General features: G+C 30.3%; 2 protein-coding genes across 2 annotated transcripts in view; one reads left to right on the top strand and one right to left on the bottom strand.

Annotated features, from left to right (window-relative positions):
- The window catches only part of LOC103873306, a 728,778-nt gene that overhangs the window by 495,666 nt on the left and 219,896 nt on the right, over positions 1-13,216 (top strand). The gene's annotated exons all lie outside the window — the stretch shown is intronic.
- LOC103873443 lies at positions 296-12,145 on the bottom strand. Its single transcript, XM_033272645.1, has 2 exons — positions 4,364-12,145; positions 296-4,294 (listed from the first exon to the last, which is right to left on the bottom strand). Exons 1-2 carry the CDS (start codon positions 4,766-4,768, stop codon positions 3,782-3,784), a joined length of 918 nt encoding a protein of 305 aa, XP_033128536.1. The 5' UTR covers positions 4,769-12,145; the 3' UTR covers positions 296-3,781.

Below are 13,216 nucleotides of genomic sequence, written 5' to 3'. Positions count from 1 at the left end.
ATTCGAAGATGTGTTAAAATAAAGTCTAACCGCCAAGGCAAGTTCCGGAAAAATAACCAATGGAGTTGATTACATTGTGAGTAAATGAGGAAAGACTCCCTGTTTTAATATACAATTTTAACTTAAAATAACTGATAAATCGACAGCGGCTGTGATGGAGGCTGTGATGGAGGAGATGTTGTCAGAGTGGGATAGGGACGAAGGCGACTGTTGATCGGAGATTGTTCTATCTCTGTCTGTCGTCATGAGAGAGATACCCGACAAAAACAAAGCTTTGTTTCTTTTCTTTTTTTTGTCGATGTTTTCTTTTAAATTTAACATATATTTTCCTTTTTTTAATTTATATATGTGGCAAATTTGTAGTTACTTAAATTAGAGATGGGCTTTTAGTAATTTGCTTATATCTCATTTTAGTCTAGTAATTAAAATTTAATATGAGTCATTCTAATAATTATTAGATCAATTAGAGTCATTCCAAGTAATTTATCTTTAGTTAATGGTAAAGTTGAACAAATGTTAATTAAATATACAAATATGATGAAATTTTTTGAAACATTTATATCTAGGGTCACTTTATACAATTTAAAATACATAATAGAACAATTTGCATTCGAAATAAAAAATTTCTAACTTTAGTTTAGTTAACATGTTTTGTGGTTGCATTTAGTAAACATGTTTTTGTTATGTTTATTAGTTGAAACCAAAATAAATTGTAACTAGTAGGTCCCAATTTTTCTCTATCCTTAGACTAGTTCCATCCGACGTTTTTCCATGAATATAAGATATTTTAGAAAAATAAAAAATGATGAGAAAATAGGCAAGAGAAACGTAAAAGTTTATGAGAGCAGAGCTAGTAAGATACTTTCAAAACACAGTATTCACATCTGGCCTTTTTTGATTGATCAAAATAGGAAAGAATAATAAAAATTATTTTCAAAACTAAATTACTATTAAAATATTATTTTTGGCATTAAAATTTTCAGAGGAGTTCTCCACTGTTGGAGCTGCTTTTACCTTCTTTTTTCTCAAAATCAACCATTATTTTTTTTTCTAATCCAAAAACGTTTCCACGAAAATAAAAAAAAAATCAGATAAATATGTGACTCTAAGTGACGTGTGTGATTCCAAAACCTGAGACGAAAAGAGATATTAGGATTGATTCATATCTTGGGCAAGACCCATAAATCTCTAAGAAATCTTCAATCATGGTCACTTTCATCCTGATGGATCCAGCCTGTGGTGACATCTATCTCGATTCATCTCTCCCTTGTCTACAATGGCTCGGCTTCTTTCATTTTCTCGTGTTTCTTTGTCAGTGCCGCAATCATCTTCTCTCACTCGCGACTATTCCTTCATGTTCAAACTCTCTCTCTCTCTCTCTCTCTCTCTCTCTCTCTCTCTCTCTCTCTCTCTCTCTCTCTCTCTCTCTCTCTATCTCTCTCTCTCTCATTCTATGATACACCTATGCCTTGAGTTCCTACACGCAATTCAAAGTTGTGGCATTGGTTCTGAAGCTCTGAAATTTTCGTCGCTTTCCCTTTTCCGTCACAGCCACCACTTGTGAGTAGTTCAATAGAAACAATGGGCAACTTTGGCATTTTCAAAATCTGATCCATCATATTTTGTATAATTTGTTTTTGACCTGATACTTTCTATTTGTGAAGATGTCTCCTCTATTTTGCTCTCAAACTTCTAAATATAGATTTGTTTTGTTATGGTTAAGTGTATCAACATTACAAACAGAGAAAAAGAGAGTAACATTTGGGGGTTGACTAAGTAGATATTGACGTGCAAAGACACTAACTTCATAGAATTTACATGTGGATACTATTTTATATGATTTACATGTGGATATTTGTATTCCAGTATACATATGGATAATGAAACATTTTATCAGAAAAGAATATGTTTGTATGGAAGTGGATGTAGATACAATCATGTCGGGTAAATGGCTTATTCCCCTATGAACTTAGCCATCCCTGCTTTTTCACACACGAACTTTTAGATTATGTCAAAACCCACACGAACTATTCTTTTTTTTTTAAATACCTACACAGACTTTCAATTTTAATCTAACTTCCACAAAACCATAAATGGTATGATGTATTTGATCTGGTTCAATTTCTCATTTATTTCTGGTTTAACCAAGAATAATAAAACACCTTCGTTTTAGTCTTCTTCTTTAATTGGGATTTTTATCAGAATTAGGGTTCCTAGTATCGAAATAAGCTGGAGAACGAACCAGAGAAGGAGAGTCGAGCGAGAGATTCGAGTGAAACAGCAGTAGGAGAATTGGAGAATGGACGTTAACGGAAGAGGAATTCCGACTCATTGCAGATGTGGAGAACGTGTGAGGTTGCTTACGTCTCGAACAGTTAAAAATCCAGGAAGGCTTTTTCATTCTTGTCCATACGGAGATGAGGTAATGTTACTGGCTGTGTATTTCTGGGAATTGGTTCGAGTTAACATGATCTGGTTGTGTCTTTCTGGGAAAAAATCGATTTGTTATGTTAGCTAAAACTGGTTTAATTTTTTTTTTCTAAAAGGAATGAAATTATCGTTTGCTTCTTATAGAATAGTTGGTTTCATTTGTTCAAGTGGGCGGATCGATCAGCCCTTGAAGAGATTGAAGATATGAAAGTGAAATTTGGTGATCTTGAAGAGCTTCAAGCAACTTAGAAAAGAATATTGAGAGCTTTAATTCAGAGTTAGAGACTCTTACAATCGAGATACGCACTTGTGAAGCAGTTGTGTACGGTCTACAAAAGGAGTTACAAGGATTTGAGAAGGAACTTCAAGATTGGAAGATGGAGGTGAAAGGGTTAAAGAACATGGTTGTTTGTGCTGTTGTAATTGTTTTTTCTGTAAATTTGTAATGCAGCTAAGTGTTGGAGATGGAGAGAACATGGAGGTGTTTCTGTATTGTTAAACGGGTATGGTTAAGAGGGATGATGGAGGTTTTTCTGTAATGTAAAATAGGCGGCTATGGCTTTTGGAACTATTTTAGTGTTGTGGTGATGTACTTTGGTGGCTATGACCACTTGTAATATAAATCTAGAACTGTTTCATTATGTAGAACTTAATAGGCACTACACTGACCATTTCATAACATCCTCAAAATAAAACCTAATTCAGAAACCGTGAAGCGTTAAAATAATCCACATGAAGTCTTAAAACAAACAAAAGAAAGCTTTAAATCAAACCAAAAAAAAAAAGCCATAATCAAATTTAGAAACCATGAAGCTGCCTTGTTATTCGAACACTAGACTTTGTGGTTGTTGACTTGATCCTTCACCTTGTGTTACATTCTTCTTTTTGGGGGGTCTTTGAATTGGAACTCCAACATTTGCACACTTCCTTGAGTTATGTCCACCTTCTCCACATCTACCACAATGAATGATCCTTCTCTCCCTTGAAACCTTTGAAGGTGACTCATTCCTATCCTTAGTCTTCTTCTTGCTAGGAGATTCGTTCCTCCCTTTTATCCGCTTAGGAATCTTCCTCCGTCCTCTTGATTGTTCAGGTGCTGTTGGTGGTGGAATAATCCTTGCATCTTCTGATTTTTCCCAAAAAGTTATCCCACAGACAGCTTCAATGGGTGTTTCATATTGCTTTCTCCATGTCGAGGTGAGGTAACAGTCAGCCATATAATCTTCTTGCTTGCGCTTTTTTACAGAAATAATTTTCAAAGCATGACGATAAGGTAATCCCGACATTTCCCACTTTCGACAAGTGCAACTTCACTCAAGCATTTTTGTTTTGTATGCAGTATTTTTCTCACTCACCTCAGATACATCATTTCCGCAAGGATATATTGTGCAGCGCCGGATTTTTTTTGCTCTTCACTGACTTTTTCCATTGCTTTAATACTGAACTTTCCTCTATGACTCTTTGATATCAACTTCCTTGCCTCAATGCGCAACATAGCTCTACTGCGAATTGTTTCCAGCATTTCCACTAGTGGCATTGCTCTAGCAGGGTCAACTGCATGATTAAAAGACTCAGATATGTTGTTGCTTACGTCGTCACACATAGAGGAAGTAGTAAAGAAGGCGAGGCTGCAGTTTTTGGGATTCTTCATCATCATTGAATCATATACACTCATGTTATATGCCTTCACCTGATCCAGCCTCTTGTTGTATTGTGCAATGTTGTAGCTCTTAGCGACCTTCCAAAATTTTCCTTTCATGTCAGTCCTATGTGGATGGTTCTTCTTTAAGTTAGCGTAAATGTGTCTTGCACACATCCTGTGCTCAACCATTGGCAAGAGATTTGAAACGGCATTAAGTAGGCCCTGTAAATGAAGAACAATTTCGTTTATATCCTCATACTAAGATAACAAAACTAAAATAGGTTATTTTACCTTTTGTCTATCTGATATGACTGTGAAGCCTTCACCATCATGAAGATTTAAATCTACCTGCAACTTCTCAATGAACCAGACCCAATTGTCTTCACTCTCCACCTCAACAACAGCCCAAGCTATAGGAAACATCTGGTTTTTTGCATCTCTGCCAACTGCTGCTAACAACTGACCCTTTGTTGTGCACTTGAGGAAGCATGCATCAAGACCAAATATAGGTCGGCAGTGGGCGCACCAAGTCTTTTTCAATGCAGAAAAACAGACATAAAATCTATAGAAAACATCTTCATCATCATCTCCGTAGAGTGTCTCGAGCTCAACCGTTGAGTCCTCATTTGACCTTGTAAAACAAACAAATAATAAGTATAAATAGTTCATGAAACTACAAAAAAAAAAAAAAAACATGAAACACACTTACTCTAACAGCTCAAGCCGGTAATCTCTAAGCGTTCAAAATTGTAGATCATGCTCCTCTTGGATCATTTCTAAAGCCCTTTTCTTTCCGTTTCTACATTGATCTATGGTTGCAGTCAAATCCCAACGCTTCTGAATATCTGCCAAAATCTCCTTCGGCTTTATCTTGGGATCAACCCTAAGATCATTTATGAACAATTTTGCAATGACTTCTTGTGTAATCAGCCTTGAGTATCCACTTTTACTGCAACTATGATCCTTCACTTACACTTTAACCATCCATTTTTGCAATGGTGCTTCATAGGAGCAGTATATCCTCCACATACAAGCTTCCTCTCCTTCTTCTGCTTCACTAGCACATTTGAGTTCAGATTTGTCTTTATCCCAGCGGATATACTTCACATTCCAACCATATTTTAACACATAATCTACCATCGCCTGCTTGAAAGCATGTAAACTATCAAAGGCTTGTCTTAACCGAAGCTCACCACTGCCTTTCTTGTATGTCAAGTAGCCATCTCCTTCATTATCATCTTCATCATCTGAGCCGACAGGTGTAGCAAACAAATCAACATCTTCGTCTACAAAATCCCTCACATTTCTCTCAACTCTTACTTTCAAATCACATGGAGTCCTATCTCTCTCATCTTCCTCCATCTCTGTGTCGTGTCTCTCTGTTTCACACTCCAAAAATATGTCGCTACTGCAAAAATAAAAGTGAGGCCATCAAAACGAAAGTAACACAACCAACCCAGTTCATAGAATTTCAGAGAAAAACAAAGTCCACTAACCTCATTCTCGAACTCTGTCTCTTCACAGTCCACCAATCTCAAAACTTCACAATCCACCAATCGCAAAATTACGTCTCTGGCTAACGAAAATACCGATGAGAATTACCTTCACTCTACAGAAAATTTTCAATCACGATTTGCATCGTTCCCTCTGTTCTCTAGATCGTTACTAGGAACCCTAATTCTGATTTAAAAAAATCCCAATTAAAGAAGAAGACTAAAACGACGGCGTTTTATTATTCTTGGTTAAACCAGAAATAAATGAGAAATTTAACTAGATCAGATACATCATTAACGGCTTTGTAACACCGTTTATGGTTTTGTGGAAGTTAGATTAAAATTGAAAGTCTGTGTAGGTATTTCAAAAAAAAAAAGAATAGTTTGTGTGGGTTTTGACATAATCTAAAAGTTAGTGTGTGAAAAAGCATGGACGGCTAAGTTCATAGGGGAATAAGCCATTAACCCCAATCATGTCATATAACTATGTTTTTTTGTTGGTAATGGTATCTGCATACTTATCAGATAGATCGTTTAAATCATGAATTTACTCTTCAGTTTTGTTTAATAATACATTTGTATATGTGTACCAAGAATATAAAATTTGTATGTGTACACCAACAAAATTATGTACACAACAGAAATTGTACACATGTACACACATATACCAAGAATATAAAAGAAAAAAAATCTCAAGACCTATAGTATCAAGATCTAAAATAAGTTTTATTCACAAACATGAAAACTCCTCATTTCACGTAAACCAGACATTCACATGCTTTCCTATAAAGGTTTTTTCCCTTTTTCATTTTTCACAAGTCTCACATGTACATGTGTACAATAACATTATATACACATCCAATGTCTTTGTGTACAAAACATGATGTACACAAAATAAAACATAAATGCAATACACAATTTGTTTGCTTATAGAAACAAGGATGTTTTACAATTTGTTTACTTAATAACAAAATTACAGATATATAACATACCAAAACATCCAAAGTGTACTACACATTACATAATAATAAAACACATATGCACAACCAAGTTTATATCCTTAAAACCAACAAATTTTGTACTACTTGTATACATATTCAAACAACAAAATAACGGACCAATACAACGTTTATTTTAATAAAAAATGATTATAATATGATGTTTACGTGTATGTAATCAATTAATTAAGTATGAGTGGTTTACTGATTACTTGGCTGGCTTCAGTCTCTATAGTCCCGACTTTGATTCACAGTGGCTAAATTTTTCTTATTTTAATATTTTCAAAGAGTGACAATTATATATTAAAAATCACCATCTTTATTTTAGGGCTTCCAACGTTTATGTAACTCTTTTTCGAAGGAGGCATTGATTTTCTTCATTAAACCTTTATTTTTGTGTGTGTTTATCCCCAAAACTTACTAATATTGTATATATTATCCGATTTCATCCAAAAACAAGCAAAATTTAGTTTCTCTTTCATTTGTTTTCTCATCAATTTATTTCTTATACAGCCTAACCAAAGACGTGATCAAATTGGAAAAGATGTGTCGATGACACCACCGATTTACCGCTACTTTTTATGTGTCTACTTCGTCACATATCTAGGAAGCAAAAAGCGAGAAATCAGATCAGCTATATTGATTTTTTGGACCAATAGATATCTGCAATCAGAAAAAGTAAGTTAATGATATAGAAAATTAAAGAGAAGAGGAAGCTACTATGGCAAAAAGAAATGATTTGCAGAAAAAATGTGATTTACAATAAAAAAGGAAGAAGCATGACATATTTCTCGACATGAAGAAAAACACCTTGGTGATGAACAAAGAGAGGTGAGAGATAATGCAGGTGGCGAAATGTGAGACCATTATGGTTAGATTAGTTAAGGTAGTTAACAATTATTTGGTTTTAGTTATAAAAATACATTACTAGAAATATATTCTCTATAAAGTGTAAATCATTCAAAAAGGTTTATGGTTACACTTTTCTAGGGACAGCAAGGTCTTAAACCACCTAAAACTACTCAAGTAGCACAAAGTGATCTATTGTGTAATAAAAGTCAAAAACTGACCTCTAATTAGGCCTGGAAATTTGAGTTTTAACCCACGGATCTCGCCCTGTTTGACCCGCCGTGGGGCGGGTGCGGGTCGAGCAATTAAAAAAAATCGATTTGCGGGAGCGTGTTATCAATATTTTATACGGGGCGGATGTCGTTGGTGGATTTTGAATTGTGGGTACCCGCCAACCCGCAATTGTTTTAAATAAAAATAAATAAATAAATGTTTTTTTTGTAAAAAAGTATATATTTTAGAAAAATACGGGAATTTTAAAAATAATAATTATAAATTATAAAAATATAAAATATAAAATTTTAATTATAAATATATTATTTACAGTATTTTTTAAGAAGTATTAAAAAAAAAATATTTTTAAAAAAATAACATGTGGGTCTCGCAGATTACCCCTAGAATTAAGCTGGGCGGATGCGGGTATATATATATTTGTTCACGGGTTGTGTGGGTCATATTTTTTGACAAAAAATAATTTGAAACCTGCGGATCAGCGGGACGGATTTGACCAGTAACCCAACCCTACCTATAATGTACATCGCTTTCTTAAAAAAGTGGAACACACGCAGTTAAAAAAAAACTTTTTATTGAATGGTAAGTTGTAGATGGATGCTATGTGTTGGTAAAATAATCATTTTTAATTTCTCTTTCCATACAAACCCTTAATCTTAAATTTTGAAAGTAAAAATTAAAAATGTAGATTATATGGACACAATGTTTTTCTGCATAAAATCACTATACGTCTTTTTATGTTTTTGTAATACATAAGGTCTGAATGGTAACCGAAAATTTGATAATATAAGCGGTACGGAATTAAGGTTCATGTGGTTTGGAAGGTAAGTGTGGATTTTATAGGAAAATTAGTATTGTGGTTTTGATATGAAATAGAATGTATAATAAATATATTAATATGGTTTGAAATTAAATTTGTTTACTTAGTGACATTGTCATAATATTTTATAATCTTAAATATTTATATTAATTTGGAATAAAAATTATGATTTATATTTATTTTTTGTTAAATTTAACTACTAAATTCTTTTGAAATAAAAATACAAATTGAAAATTTTGTAAATATTTTAATATTTTTACTTAAATTAAATATAATAAAATGATTTAGAATATAAATTATATTTTACAAATTCAATATCAATTAAAAATTTGATCCCCTGAAATATTTAGATATGAATATACATGAATTGATTTGTTTTTGTGGTATTTGGTTCAATAACTCTTTGATTCACCATTTCCCCCGGTTTGACTCAGAATACAAATTTTAACACAACATGTAATTGAATAGAGAAATAAGTTACGGTTCAACCGATCGATCCTATCCTGTTTTCAAAAATTGAATAATATCATCAATCTGACGAGTTTTTAACACAACTCGTAGCCGACTAGACAACGAGTCATGGTTTGACCATTACAAGTTTTTAAAAATAAGTTAAATTTAAATACAAATTAAATTTTATGTATAAATTAATATATATATATATATAAGATTATTTTAACAAATATAATATTTTTATTCGTATAGGAAGATTAGACTGAGCACATATATCCAGAACCGAAGAACAGAACCAAAAATATATAGTTCAATTCAAATTTGGATATTATAAATTACCCAAGCATGTCTTATATGTCTAAAATCCAGAAACCAAAACTGAACTAGAACCAAACTAACAACTAAATAGGTATCCAAATTTTTATAACCTAGTTTATGGTTCTGAATGTTAAAAGTGGGACAAAAGAAACGCACCACATGGACAAATATATGATGACATTCAAATATTTTTCTATTGCCACTTTTGTAAAAATAATAATTTAAAATTAAAATAAAAATGGACTGCAGGACACATGTTAAAAAACCACAATTGAAAACGAATAGTGTAGACTTATTTATTTATTTATAACTATTAAATACTACAAAATAATAAATATGCAACTACTCCTTGATTTTTTCTATCTTATTTTAATGTTATTGCTTTTTTCAACAAAGTTTATTGTTATTGATTAATTGAAAAAACATATGCAATCAACTTTTCATATTTTCTATTTGACCTTTTAGAGGATATGGAAAATATGATCTTGTATATTTTTCAATTTTTTGGTGTTTAAACAAAAACCAAAAAATATTTTATCTTCAAACTATAATACATATTATAATTTATTTAATTTTTTTTAAATGACAACGAACACAACTTTGACAGTCTATACACCAACAAAAACATGATATATTATTTTGAAATTTATATAATAACGATTCAATAGTAAAGTTTTGATATTGATTTAACCACATTTTAATTTTTAAATAACAAACTTAAATTATTATTTTTTAAACAAATAACACAATTATAAAATTTAAAATAAATTAAGATATTGGCTAAAAAGTCTCACTAACAGCATATTGAATTTCATGTTTCAGATGCATATAATTTTTTTAAAATATATATTATATTTATAAAATTTTATTAGATGTATTATGCAGTTGTTTCGTAGTGTGTGTTTCTCTTATACAAACTGCAGTTAAACTGCATCACAATATTAAATTACTTTAATAAGTACTATTTCAGGTTTTTATAAAAGTAATTTATAATAAATTCTATAATATTTTTACATTCAAACAAAAAAAACAAAAAAAATATTAGAAGGTGATGAAAATATTATTTAAATAATATGATTTTATAGTATCTTGATTGAACAATTAGTAACATATATTATAAAAATGCATTAAAATATTTTAAATCAGATAATTATAATAAATATTAGTAAATTAAGAAAAACGCACACAGAACACAAAACCACATCATAATTGAGCGGGTCAAAAAGTAAGTGTGGTTCATTCTAATATAGAACAAACAAAAATTGATGATTGGTGACACTTGATAAATTGCGAACTTATTATTACAAATATGCTCCGTAAATAAGTTTCAATCACTACCTTAATAGAAAGACATCACAAAATTTTGTGTGTTTTTTTAATACATATAGCCCGACAAAAATACACACATATAGGCTACTCGAATCCGAAGAACCGAACCGAACCTTATCCGAAAAAGTTGTACCGAACCCAACCAAAATTGATTAAATATCCGAACAGGTTTAAAATTTTGGTATCTAAAAAACCGACCCCGACCCGATCCGGAGTATTTCGGGTACCCGAATGTAGTTTCCGACATATATTTATACATCTACATATATTAAATATTTTTAGATTTAATGTATATGAAAAATCCAAAATATATAAGATACTTATAATTTGTTGAAAATACTTGAAAATATATACAAATAATCAAAAGTAAATGTTTAAAATAGCTAAAATATACTCAAACACACCAAAAATACTTGAAATATCTATTGATTCTCTATCCAAATATTCAAACCAACCAATTTATATGTTAATTTTATGTATTTTGACATGTTTTATTCAAATTTATATGTAATGTATTATTTTGTTTATAGATTTTGAGAACTTTTAAGCATATAATGAGTTTTTAAAAAAATTAAAAAAAATTAAATGGGTTATCCGAACCGAACTCGCAAAGATCCAAACCGAATCCGAACCAAAATTAGAAATATCCAAATGAGACTGAAATCATTGAACTCGAAAACCCGTAACCCGAATAGATCTGAACCGAACCCGATTGGATACTCGAACGTCCACCCTTACATATAGCATGAATACATCTATCCTGCATAAAAATTGATGTTGTTCACCCATTAGTTTTATTGTTGGACAATACTATTTTCTTAATAATTTATTTTAAAATACATTTTTTTTCTTCTATAAATCACCACATTTGCATTCCACTTTACTTACTACTTTAATAACAGAAAAAATCTTATCTAATTATCATCCTTTCTTTAAGGTAATTTGAATTACATTCATTTAAGTTATATTTCTATAATATATGTCTAATTCTCATCCACACTTCTATAGTTTTGTTTATGTATTGTATTTATGTATTTTGCGTTTTGATTTTTCTTGTAATTTTTAATTTAGATATATGGTATGCTTTATTTAAACTGTTTTAATATTTAAATTATAATAAACTACTTGATCTTCATATGTCTGATCTACACTTGACTTATTTTATTTTTCATAATTTACATGATTTTTACTGCTTTAACTTGAACTGTTTTATTATTGGGAGTGTGGTCTTACTTAAGTTTTTTGCAGTGATATTTTACACGGTAGAAAGATACCGAACATACCACAACAAAAACGACAATGTCTAGTCAAACTTAAACGGCGTGTATCTATACTATACTAAAATGGATATATAAGTTCCTCTAAAAGTGTCCACGTAGGCACAAAAAATCGTCCAATCAGAGAGTCCGAAGTTGCCACGTCATCTCATTTATTTTTTTGTAAAATATGAAAAAACAATGCAAAGGAAACGATCAAACCCGGGTTAGTATGACATAAATATACGGCAGATACCACTAAGCCATTGAAACTTTCTTGGACACATATACAAGAATCACTAAATATGTAATCACAAACTCTTATGTACATTTACAATAATATGGATTCAACTTTCAAGACTCTGATACTTTGTTTTGTAAAAAAAAATAAGTAAGTGACTAAGCTAATATATTCTTTGAAAGTGTGAGAACATTGACAAATATGAAAAATCATAGATTTTTGTTTTCGTAAAAAATTTAAGAATTTTGTAAAACTAAGTTTAACATAAAAATTTTCGTGACAAATATGAAAAAGCATAGATTTTTATACAATTTTGACAAAACAACTCAAAACATAGTTCTCTAATGTCTTAATAAAATATTATTTAAGGGTGCAATAATTAAATATATCAATTCAATATGTTTTGTAATTTATACACAAAACAATAACACAACAAATTTTAAAACATGTGTTTAACCTATCGATTTCTTTTCATGAGAATCCAACTAAACAAGATAAAAAAAATAACTAGATTTAATTAATTACCATTTTATTCAATTTTTAATAATTTCAAATTGTAATAATGTATCTTTTTGAAGTTACAAAAAAATAATTTTCTTTCTTTATTACACTAGCATTATATATAGATTTCATATACACAAATAAATATAATATAACAACATAAGCTTGCTTTCCCGATTCATATGAAAACTTTTTAAGTTATCCACCAAAGCAAATTAATTAAATCAATCAAATTGTTAGAATACAACAAATTGATATATAATTTTATTTTAAATTAAATTATTTAAAAAGTGTATTTTCATTAAAAACAAAATAATAAATAAGCAAAACTGATTTGATGGTAATTTTTATGACATATATATATATATACATATATATATATATTATGTGAAAGAAATATAAACTTAATATGGAAAAAAATCTTCAATACAAAAAATTCTAAAATTAACAAAAAAATCAATAAAAATTAAACTATGATATCAATTGAAAGATTCTTAGACAATATTAATAAAATATTTAAGCGATAATTAGACAAATTTAAATTTTTTTTGCGAGCCAAAAGTTTATTATTAATTAGCATCAGTTATTTCAAGATGTTTAAAAAAGGATGGACTTAAATGATATATGAACTATGAATAGTAGTGCTTTGTAAAGC

This window comes from Brassica rapa, chromosome A06 (assembly GCF_000309985.2).
Source record: "Brassica rapa cultivar Chiifu-401-42 chromosome A06, CAAS_Brap_v3.01, whole genome shotgun sequence".
NCBI classification, from domain to species: Eukaryota; Viridiplantae; Streptophyta; class Magnoliopsida; order Brassicales; family Brassicaceae; genus Brassica; species Brassica rapa.
Note: the sequence above shows the minus strand (reverse complement) of the source record. Positions and strands in the feature narration are given on the sequence as shown.